The sequence below is a fragment of the Bison bison genome, unplaced genomic scaffold (genome assembly GCF_000754665.1).
Source record: "Bison bison bison isolate TAMUID 2011002044 unplaced genomic scaffold, Bison_UMD1.0 scf7180017864485, whole genome shotgun sequence".
NCBI lineage: Eukaryota > Metazoa > Chordata > Mammalia > Artiodactyla > Bovidae > Bison > Bison bison.
The window spans coordinates 6,654,061-6,666,530 of record NW_011495045.1 but is presented as its reverse complement, the minus strand read 5'-3'; the positions used below and the strand labels follow the sequence as shown (position 1 = coordinate 6,666,530).

Below are 12,470 nucleotides of genomic sequence, written 5' to 3'. Positions count from 1 at the left end.
CAAGACCAGGAGCTGACTGTGGCTCAGACCATGAACTCCTTATTGCCAAATTCAGACTTAAATTGAAGAAAGTAGGGAAAACCACTAGACCATTCAGGTATGACCTAAATCAAATCCCTTATGATTATACAGTGGAGGTGAGAAATAGATTTAAGGGCCTAGATCTGATAGATAGAGTGCCTGATGAACTATGGAATGAGGTTCGTGACATTGTACAGGAGACAGGGATCAAGACCATCCCCATGGAAAAGAAATGCAAAAAAGCAAAATGGCTGTCTGGGGAGGTCTTACATATAGCTGTGAAAAGAAGAGAAGCGAAAAGTAAAGGAGAAAAGGAAAGATATAAACATCTGAATGCAGAGTTCCAAAGAATAGCAAGAAAAAGAAATAAAAGGATCTAAAGCAGAAAGGAAGTAAAACTATCTCTGAAGATGACATGATCTTATATATAGAAAATCCTAAAGATGCCACCAAAAAACTGTTTAAACTAGTAAATAAATTCAGAATACAAAATCAATACACAAAAGTCAGTTGTGTTTCTGTACACAAATAACTTTCAGAAAAAGAACCTAAAAACACTCCCATTTACAACCGCATCAACAAAAAAAATACCTAAGAATAAATTTAACCAAGGAGGTGAAAGAGCTGCATATGCACAACTATAAGACACTGATGAAGGAAACTGCAGAAGACACATTATGGAAAGATATTCTGTGCTCATGAATTGAAAGAATTAACGTTGTTTAGATGTCCATATACCCAAAGCAGCTACAGATTTAACATAATCTCTTAAAATTCCATTGGCATTTTTCACAGAAATAGAATAATCTTAAAAATTGTATGAAACCACAAAAGACCCCAAACAGCCAAAGCAATCTTGAGAAACAAAAACAAAAGCTGGAAGGATGATACTTTCTGACTTCAAATCATATTACAAAGCTACAGTCATCCAAACACTATGGTATTGGCATAAAAAAATCAATGGAACCCCACTCAAAAAAAAAAAAAAAAAGCAAAGTGAGCCTATAAATATTAATAAAGCCACACAATATGTGAAAACTGGAATGGGAAAAAATGAAACTAGCCACATGGGAAAAAATGAAACTAAATCCCTCACACCATACACAAAAATCAGCTTAAAATGGATTAAAGACTAGAATGGAGACCTGAAATCATCTACCATCTGAAATGGGAGAAATGTCATATAACTGATAAGGGGTTAATATCCAGAATACACTTAACTCTCCAAACCTGCAGATTCAACCAAATGAATTGAAAATATCTGGAAGGAAAATTTTCAAAAATTTCCAAAAACCAAAATTTGAATTTTGCTGTACAACAACAGCAACTATTTACATTGTATTTACACAGCATTTACATCATATTAGGTATAAGTAACCTATGCTATGCTAAGTCACTTCAGTCATGTCCGACTCTGTGCGACCCCATAGACAGCAGCCCACCAGGCTCCCCTGTCCCTGGGATTCTCCAGGCAAGAACACTGGAGTGGGTTGCCATTTCTTTCTCCAATGCATGAAAGTGAAAAGGGAAAGTGGAGTCACTCAGTCGTGTCCAACTCTTAGCGACCCCATGGATTGCAGCCTAACAGGCTTCTCCATACATGGGATTTTCCAGGCAAGAGTACTTGAGTGGGGTGCCATTGCCTTCTCCGATAAGTAACCTAGAGATAATTTAAAGTTTATAAGAAGATAGGCATAGGTTATATGCAAATACTATGCCATTTATGTGAGGGACTAGCCACTCAGTTGTGACTCTCTGTGATCCCACAGACTGTAGCCCACCAGGCTCCTCTGTCCATGGAATTCTCCAGACAAGCATACTGAAGTGGGTTTCCATTCCCTTCTCTAGGGGATCTTCCCAACCCAGGGATCGAAACTGGGTCTCCTACACTGAAGGCAGATTCATTACCATCTGAGCCATCAGGGAACCCAAAGGGTACACTGAAGCTGCATGGGCTGGGAATCAAACCCAGGCCCCCCGTGTGGCAAGCAAGAATTCTACCACTGAACCACCTATGCATCAGTGAGCATCCACAGATTTTAGTATCCATAGCACAGGGGAGGGGGCATTGTCTTGGAAACAATCCCCTGTGGATACAAAGGGGCAACTGTATACAAAAAATTCACACAACTCAATAGCAAAAAAAACAATCCAATTGAAAACTGGGCACAAGACCTGAACATTACTCCAAAGAAGGTATATAAAATAGCCAACAGGTACATGAAAAGGTATTCAACATCTGTTAATAATACCACAATGAGGTTTCACCTCACATCTGTTAGGATGTCTATCATTAAAGAGACAAATGATGAACACTAGCAAGAATGTGGAGAAAAGGGAACACTTGTACTGTTGGTGGGAATGAAAAATGGTACAGCCCCTTTGTAATATAGTATGGAGGTTCTTCAAGAAATTAAAAGCAGGGTGGACTCCGGGAGTTGGTGATGGACAGGGAGGCCTGGCATGCTGCGGTTCATGGGGTCGCAAAGAGTCAGACCCGACTGAGCAACTGAACTGAACTGAACCATATTATCTAGAAATTCCACTTCTGGGTATATACCTAAAGAAAATGAAGTTATTGTCTTGAAGAGTTATCTGTACTCCCATGTTCGCTGCAGCATTATTCACAATAGTCAAGATATGAAACAACCTATGTGTCTGTCCATAGATAAATGGATAAAGAAAATGTGGTGTGTGTGTGTATATTCACACACATATATAATATGAATATATAGCATATTATATACAGTAATTATGTAATATACACACAGTATAAATTACATATATATAAAATACAGAATATCATTCAATCTTAAAAAAGGAAATCCTGCCATTTGCAGGATACATACAGATGAACCTGGAGGGTGTTATGCTAAGTGAAATAATCCAGAGGGGAAAGACAAATACTGGATAATATCACTTATTTTGTGGAACAACTAAAACAAAAAGTATGATTCAGAGCCTTGAATATAAAGTATACTCAGAGCCTTGAATTGAGGTTGCCAGGACTCGGCAGTGGGGAAAATATGAAGACATTGTTTAAAATACACAACCAAAAAAGACAAAAGTTATAAGATGAATAAAATCAGAGGATCCTTTTGTAATATATTCCTTTCACAATGTATTTATATATCATCAAGTTACATACTTGAGTTGCAACTTACCTATCAATCACACCTCATTCTAGTTGTAAGAATTATTATGATTTTTATTTCACTGGAGGAAGGTTGGTCACTCTAAACTCTTTTTTTGTAACATGGCTAGGCCTCTCAGTTAGTCTTCAAACAAAACATCACTAATGAATGGTGTGCAGGAGCAAATACACGATTGACTTTCTATGCATAGCCCTTTCTATCTTTATTGCATGAAAAAGAACATTCTTTGGTTGGTGGACTACAACCTTCACAATGAAAGTCTCAAGCATAAACAACTGAAATGGCTAAAATGTAAATTTAGGGTATTTTCCAGGCTGTGTTAGTGACTTAATATCTGATCTTTTGAAAGCTTCTTGGATGGTTTCTCATTTAAAAGTGGCATGGCCTGTGAAAGTCTCACTGGTCTCATCATACTACAATGTACTCTTTAATGTGTATTAAAGAGTATTACAATAATGTTTTTTAATCAAGATATTTAAATGGCATGGGGGGAGAGGTGTACCAAAGTTAAAAGCTTCTTTAAAAATCTTCTTTAACATAGTTAATAAAGAAGACATACAGATGGCTAACAAACACATGAAAAGATGCTCAACACTTATTATCAGAGAAATGCAAATCAAAACCACAATGAGGTACCATCTCACACTGGTTAGAATGGCTGCTATCAAAAAGTTCTCAAACAATAAATGCTGGAGAGGGTGTGGAGAAAAAGGAACCCTCTTACACTGTTGGTAGGAATACAAACTAGTACAGCTACTATGGAGAACAGGGTACATTCCTTAAAAACCTGGAAACAGAACTGCCATACAACCCAGCAATCCCACTGCTGGGCATACACACCAAGGAAACCAGACCTGAAAGAGACACGTGTACCCCAATGTTCATCGCAGCACTGTTTATAATAGCCACGACATGGAAGCAACCCAGATGTCCATCAGCAGACAAATGGATAAGAAAGCTGTGGTACATATACAAAATGGAATATTACTCAGCCATTAAAAAGAATACATTTCAATCAGTTCCAATGAGGCAGATGAAACTGGAGCCTATTATACAGAGTGAAGTAAGTCAGAAAGAAAAACACCAATATAGTATATTAATGCATATATATGGAATTTAGAAAGATGATAACAATGACCCTATACATGAGACAGCAAAAGAGACACAGATATAAAGAACAGACTTTTGGACTCTGTGGGAGAGGGCGAGGGTGGGATGATTTGGGAGAATGGCATTGAAACATGTATATTATCATACGTGCAATGAATCGCCAGTCCAGGTTCAATGCATGAGACAGGGTGCTCAGGGCTGGTGCACTGGGATGACCCTGAGGGATGAGATGAAGAGGGAGGTGGGAGGGGGGTTCAGGATGGGGAACACATGTACACCCATGGCTGATTCATGTCAATGTATGGCAAAACCTCCAATGTAATTAACCTCCAATTAAAATAAATTTATTTTTTTTAAAGCAATGCAAGAAGAAATAAATAAATAAAACAGAACAAAGATGTCTTATGTCTTACAGACCCTTGCAGTACATCAAGCTAATTCAGTCTGTGAGACTATTCATTCTTTTCACAAGAACATGTCTCAGTGACATTAATCAGTGGCTCAACTTAATCTGACTCAGCAGGTCCCACTTAACTGAGCACTAGTCAGTTTTCCATGCGTCTGGTTTGTGGCCCAGAAAGTCTTTCGGAGACTGTATATGCTCAGTGCTTCCAACCCAGTTCCCACTTCTTGTCTATTCATCAGAATATGCCCCTTCTAAAGTATGCCTTGAAATCTTAATTTTCCATTTATATTGATCACAAACCCTTCTGCTGGCAGCATCTGTAGGACACTTTGAGAAACACAAAAACAATACCATATTGTATACATATTTTGAGTTGGTGCATTGGTGGGAAGAGAAAAGGGAGGAAGGGAGAAAGGGACAAAGAAAGGAAAGAATCAAAAGTTCTTTATATTCAATTCAGTTGGGAAGGAAATGCAGGTAGTACTACATATACAAAATAAAAATGATTTTTTTTCTCTTCTATATAAATACTTAAATCCCAGGGACAGAGGAGCCTGGTAGGAGGCTGTCTATGGGGTCGCGCAGAGTCTAACACGACTGAAGCAACTTAGCAGCAGCAGCAGCAGTAGCATAGAACTGGTGGAGAAGGAAATGGCAACCCACTCCAGTATTCTTGCCTAGAGAATCCCAGGGACAGAGGAGCCTGGTGGGCTGCCGTCTATGGGGTCACACAGAGTTGGACACGACTGAAGCGACTTAGCATACATGCATATATACTTAAAATTAATTTTAATTTTAAAGCAAGTTTGCCTTCCTGTTATATATTAACTTAAGAAAATATGACTTTAGATATTTAAAATAAAAGGTAAAGGAACTTAAAATTCTTTCTTCCTGGAAACAGAATATTCTTTCAAATTGCTATTCAGAATAATTTGGTATATTTCAGAAACACTGTAAAGACATAATCTTACATAGTTTTGATTAACCAAGCGGAAAACCACTCAGAAACATTTTATTTTACTGCATATCAAAATATCAAATAAACATTTGAATTTCTGAAAGCTGAAACATAATAGAATTTAGTCATCCCTTCCACATAGCGCATCCCCTCTACTCTTTATGGTAAACATTAAGAGACTGTAAAACTGTCATTCTCCTTACCGAAAAAAAAAATTTTTTTTCTACAGTAAAAAGAAAAAAATAAAAATCAAGCACTATGGAGCCATCTTTTGGACTGTTCAAGTTTTTATAATTCGTTCTTACAGGAAACAATTTATTGATCAGAATCAAGATAAAGACAGAGACAAAACTATTTAGCCACCTTTTTTTCTTTTTTTTCTTCTTTTTTTTAGCCACCTTTTTTTCAAAGCTACATTTTCCCTATCTTATTCTCATGCTTTTACATTAGGATTTAAAACATATCCATAAAACAACTACATATAATACTAACATTCTACTAAAAATTCTGAAAATAAAAAGGCCTTTTGCATAAAAACCATGAGCTCTCAACACTTTAAGGCAGCAGCTCCAAAAGTGAGGCACGCTCCCTGTCACCAGCAGCAGCGTCTGGGACCTCTAGAAATGCAAATTCTCAGCCCAACCTTCAAACTGACTAAACTGGAATTTGGAATGGGAGACCTACCTTTTAACAAGTCCTTGGGTTTTGATTCAAGTGGTAAAGAATCCACCTGCCAGAAGACCTAAACAGACATTTCTCCAAAAAAGACAAACAGATGGCTTATAAACACATGAAAAGATGCTCAACATCACTCATTACTAGAGAAATGCAAGTCAAACTACAATAAGGTTTCACCTCACACAGTCAGAATAGCCATCATCAAAAAATCAACAATAAACGCTGGAGAAGGTGAGGAGGAACACTCTTGTATTGTTGGTGGGAATGCAAATCTAGAAAGACGGTACTGATGAACCTATCTGCAGGGCAGCAATAGAGATACAGACATAGAGAACAAACTTGTGGACACAGAAGGGAAGGAGAGGGTGGGATGAACTCAAAGAGTAGCACTGAAACATATACATTGCCATATGTAAAATTAGATAGCCAGTGTAAATTTGCTATATGACACAGGGAGCTCAAATCTGGTGCTCTGTGACAACCTGGGAGGGTGGGGAGATGGGGCAGGACGTGGGAGAGAGGTTCAAGAAGGAGGAGACAAATATATATCCATGACTGATTCATGTTGATATATGGCAGAAACCAAAAGAATATTGTAAAGCAATTATCGTCCAGTCAAAAGTAAATAAATTTAAAAAAAAAAAGAAGAATCTGCCTGCCAGTGCAAGAGACAAGGGTTCAATCCCTGGGTCGAGAAGATCCCCTAGAGAAGGAAATGGCAACCCACTCCAGTATTCTTGCCTGGAAATTCCTATGGACAGAGGAGCCTGGTGGGCTACAGTCCATGGGGTTGCAAAAGAGTTGGACAGCACTGAGCAACTAAACAGCAACAGCAGCAACTTGTAAGAACCACTGGCTTCGGGGAATTTTGAAAAGGGTCCACAGCTAACACTGGACTACTAGTTAGGAATCACTAGTAGATCAGCAGTTCATTACCTTATGCTTCACGTTGGAATTACCAGAGAGCTTTAAAAATGCCTCAGACCTGCTCCAATATCTGATTAATGGTTCTGGGAGGTAAGTAAAGCCTGGGCACTGGGGTTTCTGAAAATCTCTCAGGTGATTCTAAAAGGCAGCCAAAGTTGAGAGCCACAGATCTAGGGGGTTACATTTTCAAAAGTTAAAGTTCACTGAGTCTTAGGTTAAGCAATGTTTGTAAATGAGACATGAAAAGTTAGCCTTCAAGAAAAAGCATAGCCAGAAGGAACAACAGAAAAACAAGAGTCCTCAACCAGCTTTCAGATTCCATCTCAGAATTCAGCTAGCCAGAAAGATCCTCAGAAAGATGCAGAGACCATAACAGACAGAGAACACTGCACGCGCGTTTGGTTCAGTGCAGGTCAGGCAGCAGGCAGGGTGCCAATGACCTTTTTATCACTAACTGATGGAAAAGTGGACCACAGAGCAAGGCTTTCAGCTTCATATTTCTCTGGGTATACAAACACGATGTCTGATGTTAGTAAGCCATGTAGTACCAGAGTAAGGACCCCCACCAGTCAGTTACAGGTAAGCTCCAAAGTGTGACCAGGCTGGAGGGCTTCTAATGTAATTTTATTTTGAGAACACTGCCATGTTAAGAATAACAGAATGTCCTTTCAATGCAACTTTCATACCTAGTTTATTTCCTTGGCATGATTTTAACTCTGTGTGTATTATTATTTTCAACCAAAATCAAAGATTAAATAATTTGACATTATTTGAAATGTGAAAAAATACAACAGTTAGCTTTCAAAACCAAGATACATACAAAATCCTATTACAAGAACTGCTTTGTGTCCAGTCTGTAAATTTTACTCTTTCAAAGGCTACAAGATGTTTATTATCTAAAGTAGAATTTTCAATAAATAATTTGTTAAATACTTACTGTGCATTCACTAGTTGCTATGGAAACGTTAAAAAGTAGTTGTTGCCTTTATAAACCATCTAACATACTTAAGCACATTTCATAATAACTGACAACAAGAATAAATGCCATATTTGCAGTAAACTTTGAATGCACCAAGTCAATGAAGAAAGAAATCACATCAAACCATAGTGGTATTTAAGACTTTAAAAAGATAGGGTAGAACTTCAGTCTTTATTAAGGATGAATTATATGTAGAGTACATATGGGGCACTGTAGTTGGCGAACTGATGGAAGAAAAGACATGATTTTGTTAGTTTGTCTTAAAGGCGCAGGGCTGACAATATGTTGCTGTTGTTCAGCTGCTAAGTTATGTTCAACTCTTTGCAAACCCATGGACAGCAGCACGCCAGGCTTTCTTGTCCTTCACTATCTCCCGGAGTTTGCTCAAAACTCATGTCCATTGACTCAGTAATGCCATCCAATCGTCTCGTCCTCTGTAGTCCCCTTCTCCTATCTTCAGTCTTTCCCTGTATCAGGGTCTTTTCCAGTGAGATGGCTCTTTCCATCAGGTAGCCTAAACATTGAAGCTTCAGCTTCAGTCCTTCCAGTGAGTATTTAGGGTTGATTTCCTTTAGGATTGACTGGTTTGATCACCTTGCTATCCAAGGAATTCTCAAGAAACTTCTCCAGCACCACAGTTTGAAGACATCAGTTCTTAGAAACTTGGCCTTCTGTATGGTCCAACTCTCACCTCTACATATGACTACTGGAAAAACCATAGCTTTGACTATACAGACCTTTGTTAGCAAAGTGATATCTCTGCTTTTTAATATGCTGTCTAGGCTTGTCATACCTTTTCTTCCAAGGAGCCAAGTGTCTTTTAACTTTGTGGCTGCAGTCACGGTCTGCAGTGATTTTGGAGCCCAAGAAAATCAAAACTGTCACTGTTTCCACTTTCCCCCATCTATTTGCCATGAAGTAATAGGACTGGTTGCCATGATCTTCATTTTTTGAATATTGAGTTTTAAGCCAGCTTTTTCACTCTCCTTTTTCACCTTCATCAGGAAGCTCTTTAGATCCTCTTCACTTTCTGCCATTACAGTGGTATCATCTGCATATCTGAGGTTATTGATATTTCTCCCCACAATCTTGATTCCAGCTTGTGATTCATCCTGCCCAGCATTTCACGTGATGTACTCTGCAAGGAGATCCAACCAGTCCATTCTGAAGGAGATCAGCCCAGGGATTTCTTTGGAAGGAATGATGCTAAAGCTGAAACTCCAGTACTTTGGCCACCTCTTGCGAAGAGTTGACTCATTGGAAAAGACTCTGATGCTGGGAGGGATTGGGGGCAGGAGGAGAAGGGGACGACAGAGGATGAGATGGCTGGATGGCATCACTAACTCGATGGACGTGAGTCTGAGTAAACTCCGGGAGTTGGTGATGGACAGGGAGGCCTGGCGTGCTGTGATTCATGGGGTCGCAAAGAGTCGGACACAACTGAGTGACTGAACTGAACTGATACACTAAGAACCCAGGCATCAGCAGCAGTGTTTGGCCTGAACACCTGCACTATTTCCTAAAGTATACAATTCTAAAAACCTTACCTGAGTTTTTATCTACATGTGGATCTCTTTTCACAGGTTTTTTTTTTTTTTTTTAACCTGAAGCTGTTTTTCTTTGATTATACATATCTTAGGTTTAAGAGGGGTTTGTTGTTGTTTTTGATTATGGTAAAGAAAGTAATCTTTAATTATATATGACCATTTGTTTGATTTACTTTCCACTGAATAGTTGTCATTTCTTTGTTGGGTTCCCAGTATCTTTCTTTCATTTTCATTACCTCACAACATTTGGTCTCATCATTCTTATCCTTGTCCTTTCTTGGTGAGAGCTTGTTAAGTTTGTCCTCCACAGACACAACTTCATATCTGTAATGTTAAATTCGACTCCTAATCTATGGCCTTCAAAGTGGAGTGTCAGGTTCTGCTATTGTGTCTTAGTTTCCAGTCAGCCTTCCTTATGTTAGCTGTTCCCCTGTGTAAACTGCTGCCCTTGCATCTGAGCCTGTTGTCTCCTTACAGACTATCTTTCCTATTTTATTGAAGCCACATCATTTTATACGTTATTAAGTATGCCCAATGGTGTTTTGTTTGTTTTCATTTTTTCCTAGTTCATTTCACATTCACAGGGGGCTCTTTCTTCAGTGCTTCCAATTAAGCTCCTTCCCCTTGTTCTGCAGAATTCTTTCAGAGACTTCTCATTTTTCCCATGGTAACACTTCGTTGACAAAAAAGGCACAATCAACTCAGGCTTAATACCCACCACTAACAAAGATGTAGAAGCCCTTTTCCAAAATCATGTGCAGAATCTAAGCAATTCCAATGGATAGGGAGTTTGTAACTAGCAGATGCAAACTACTACATGCAGAATGGATATACAAAAAGGTTCTACTGTATAGCACAGTAACTATACTCAACATCCTGTGATAAACCATAATGGAAAAGAACATGAAAAAGAATGTACATATATGTGTAACTGAATCACTCTGCTGTACAGCAGAAATTAACACAGTACACTTCAACTATGCTTCAAAAAAAATAATTTTTTTTTTTTAAATCTAAGCAATTCCAAGTGCCCAAGAGACCTCATCTAGGGTGTGGTCTTCCTAGAAGGGAGACTTTTCTCACTGACAAAATCTTTGAAACACTTAACAAGTTCAAACACTGAAATTTCACCCTTCAGCTTCCTACTACCTTCTTAAATCCTATCTTTTCCTGCCATAAAGACCCACTGTGATCTCTCACTTTAAAAGTTTGTCTTTGTCAGTGTCATACATTTGAACAGTTCTTCTGTAATTATTTCATGTTTTCTCCAACTCCTTATAAAGTTGTTCAAGGCTAGTGACATCTAAGACTTATTTATTTTGCATCTGTGTTATTACAAGGTTTTTCAATGGACAGAAATGTACTTTCAGAGAACTTTACAGAGTATCCACACACTTTCACTAAGGTGAAATTTTGTGCAGTACATATAATTTAGGTAACCACATCCTATACAGAGTCTAAAAAGACCTCAATATTCCAGTTTCTTTCATGAAACTGGTGAAAGCAATCAGTTCACTTGTAAGTAGAAAAAGGGCTCTACAAAAGAAAAAAGACTCAGTCATTTTTGTCAGCTAAAGTGAAGTGAAAGTTACTCAGCTGTGTCCCATTCTTTGCGACCCCATGGACTATACAGTCCATAGAATTCTCTAGGCCAGAATTCTGGAGTGGACAGCCTTTCCCTTCTCCAAGGGATCTTCCCAAACCAGGGATCGAACCCAGGTCTCCCACATTGCAGGTGGACCCTTTACCAGCTGAGCCACAAGGGAAGCTCAAGAATACTGGAGTGGGTAGCCCATCCCTTCTCCAGTGGATCTTCCTGACCCAAGAATCAAACAGGGGTCTCCTGCATTGCAGGTAGATTCTTTACCAAATGAGCTATCAGGGAAGCCCATTTGTTAGCTTAAAAAACTTACTAATTGATGAAGCAGAAATAGCATATAACATAGTCTTCTGAGAAAAGCAAATATTACACCCCAAACCTGCAAGGCCCCAAATATGATTTTGTTTCAACAAGTCCTATTTTATTACATTCATCATCTCACTTCTATTTAATAATCAACTTTTTTTTTATACCACTCACACAACAATGATGAGAGTGAGCAGGCTACTTACCCCACCCATTGTAATTCCATGAATAAGTGCAATATATGGTTTCTGGCAAGAATCTAAAAGAAATGGAGTTGTAATTAGTCACAATGTTTAAAACACATTTGCTTTTTCCAAAAATCACAAGTTACATGAACTGTGAAATATCAAGTAGACTAAATATACAGCTTATAATACAAACATGTTTTTTAAAACATCAATTCAGAGTATACTACCCAAAGCAATTTATAGATTCAATGCAATCCCTATCAAGCTACCAACGGTATTCTTCACAGAGCTAGAACAAATAATTTCACAATTTGTATGGAAATACAAAAAACCTCGAATAGCCAAAGCTATCTTGAGAAAGAAGAATGGAACTGGAGGAATCAACCTGCCTGACTTCAGGCTCTATTACAAAGCCACAGTTATCAAGACAGTATGGTACTGGCACAAAGACAGAAATATAGATCAATGGAACAAAATAGAAAGCCCACAGATAAATCCACGCACATATGGACACCTTATCTTTGACAAAGAAGGCAAGAATATACAATGGATTAAAGACAATCTCTTTAACAAGTGGTGCTGGGAAAACTGGTCA

The 12,470-nt window shown here is 38.3% G+C and overlaps 1 protein-coding gene across 2 annotated transcripts in view; it reads right to left on the bottom strand.

The window, feature by feature from the left end:
• HIBCH (3-hydroxyisobutyryl-CoA hydrolase) overlaps window positions 1-12,470 on the bottom strand; it is a 116,107-nt gene that overhangs the window by 57,638 nt on the left and 45,999 nt on the right. For both annotated transcript variants that reach the window (XM_010862900.1, XM_010862901.1), the window contains one exon: window positions 11,894-11,946. In XM_010862900.1, coding sequence (XP_010861202.1) covers window positions 11,894-11,946 — 53 coding nt within the window. The remainder of the gene's footprint in view (window positions 1-11,893; window positions 11,947-12,470) is intronic.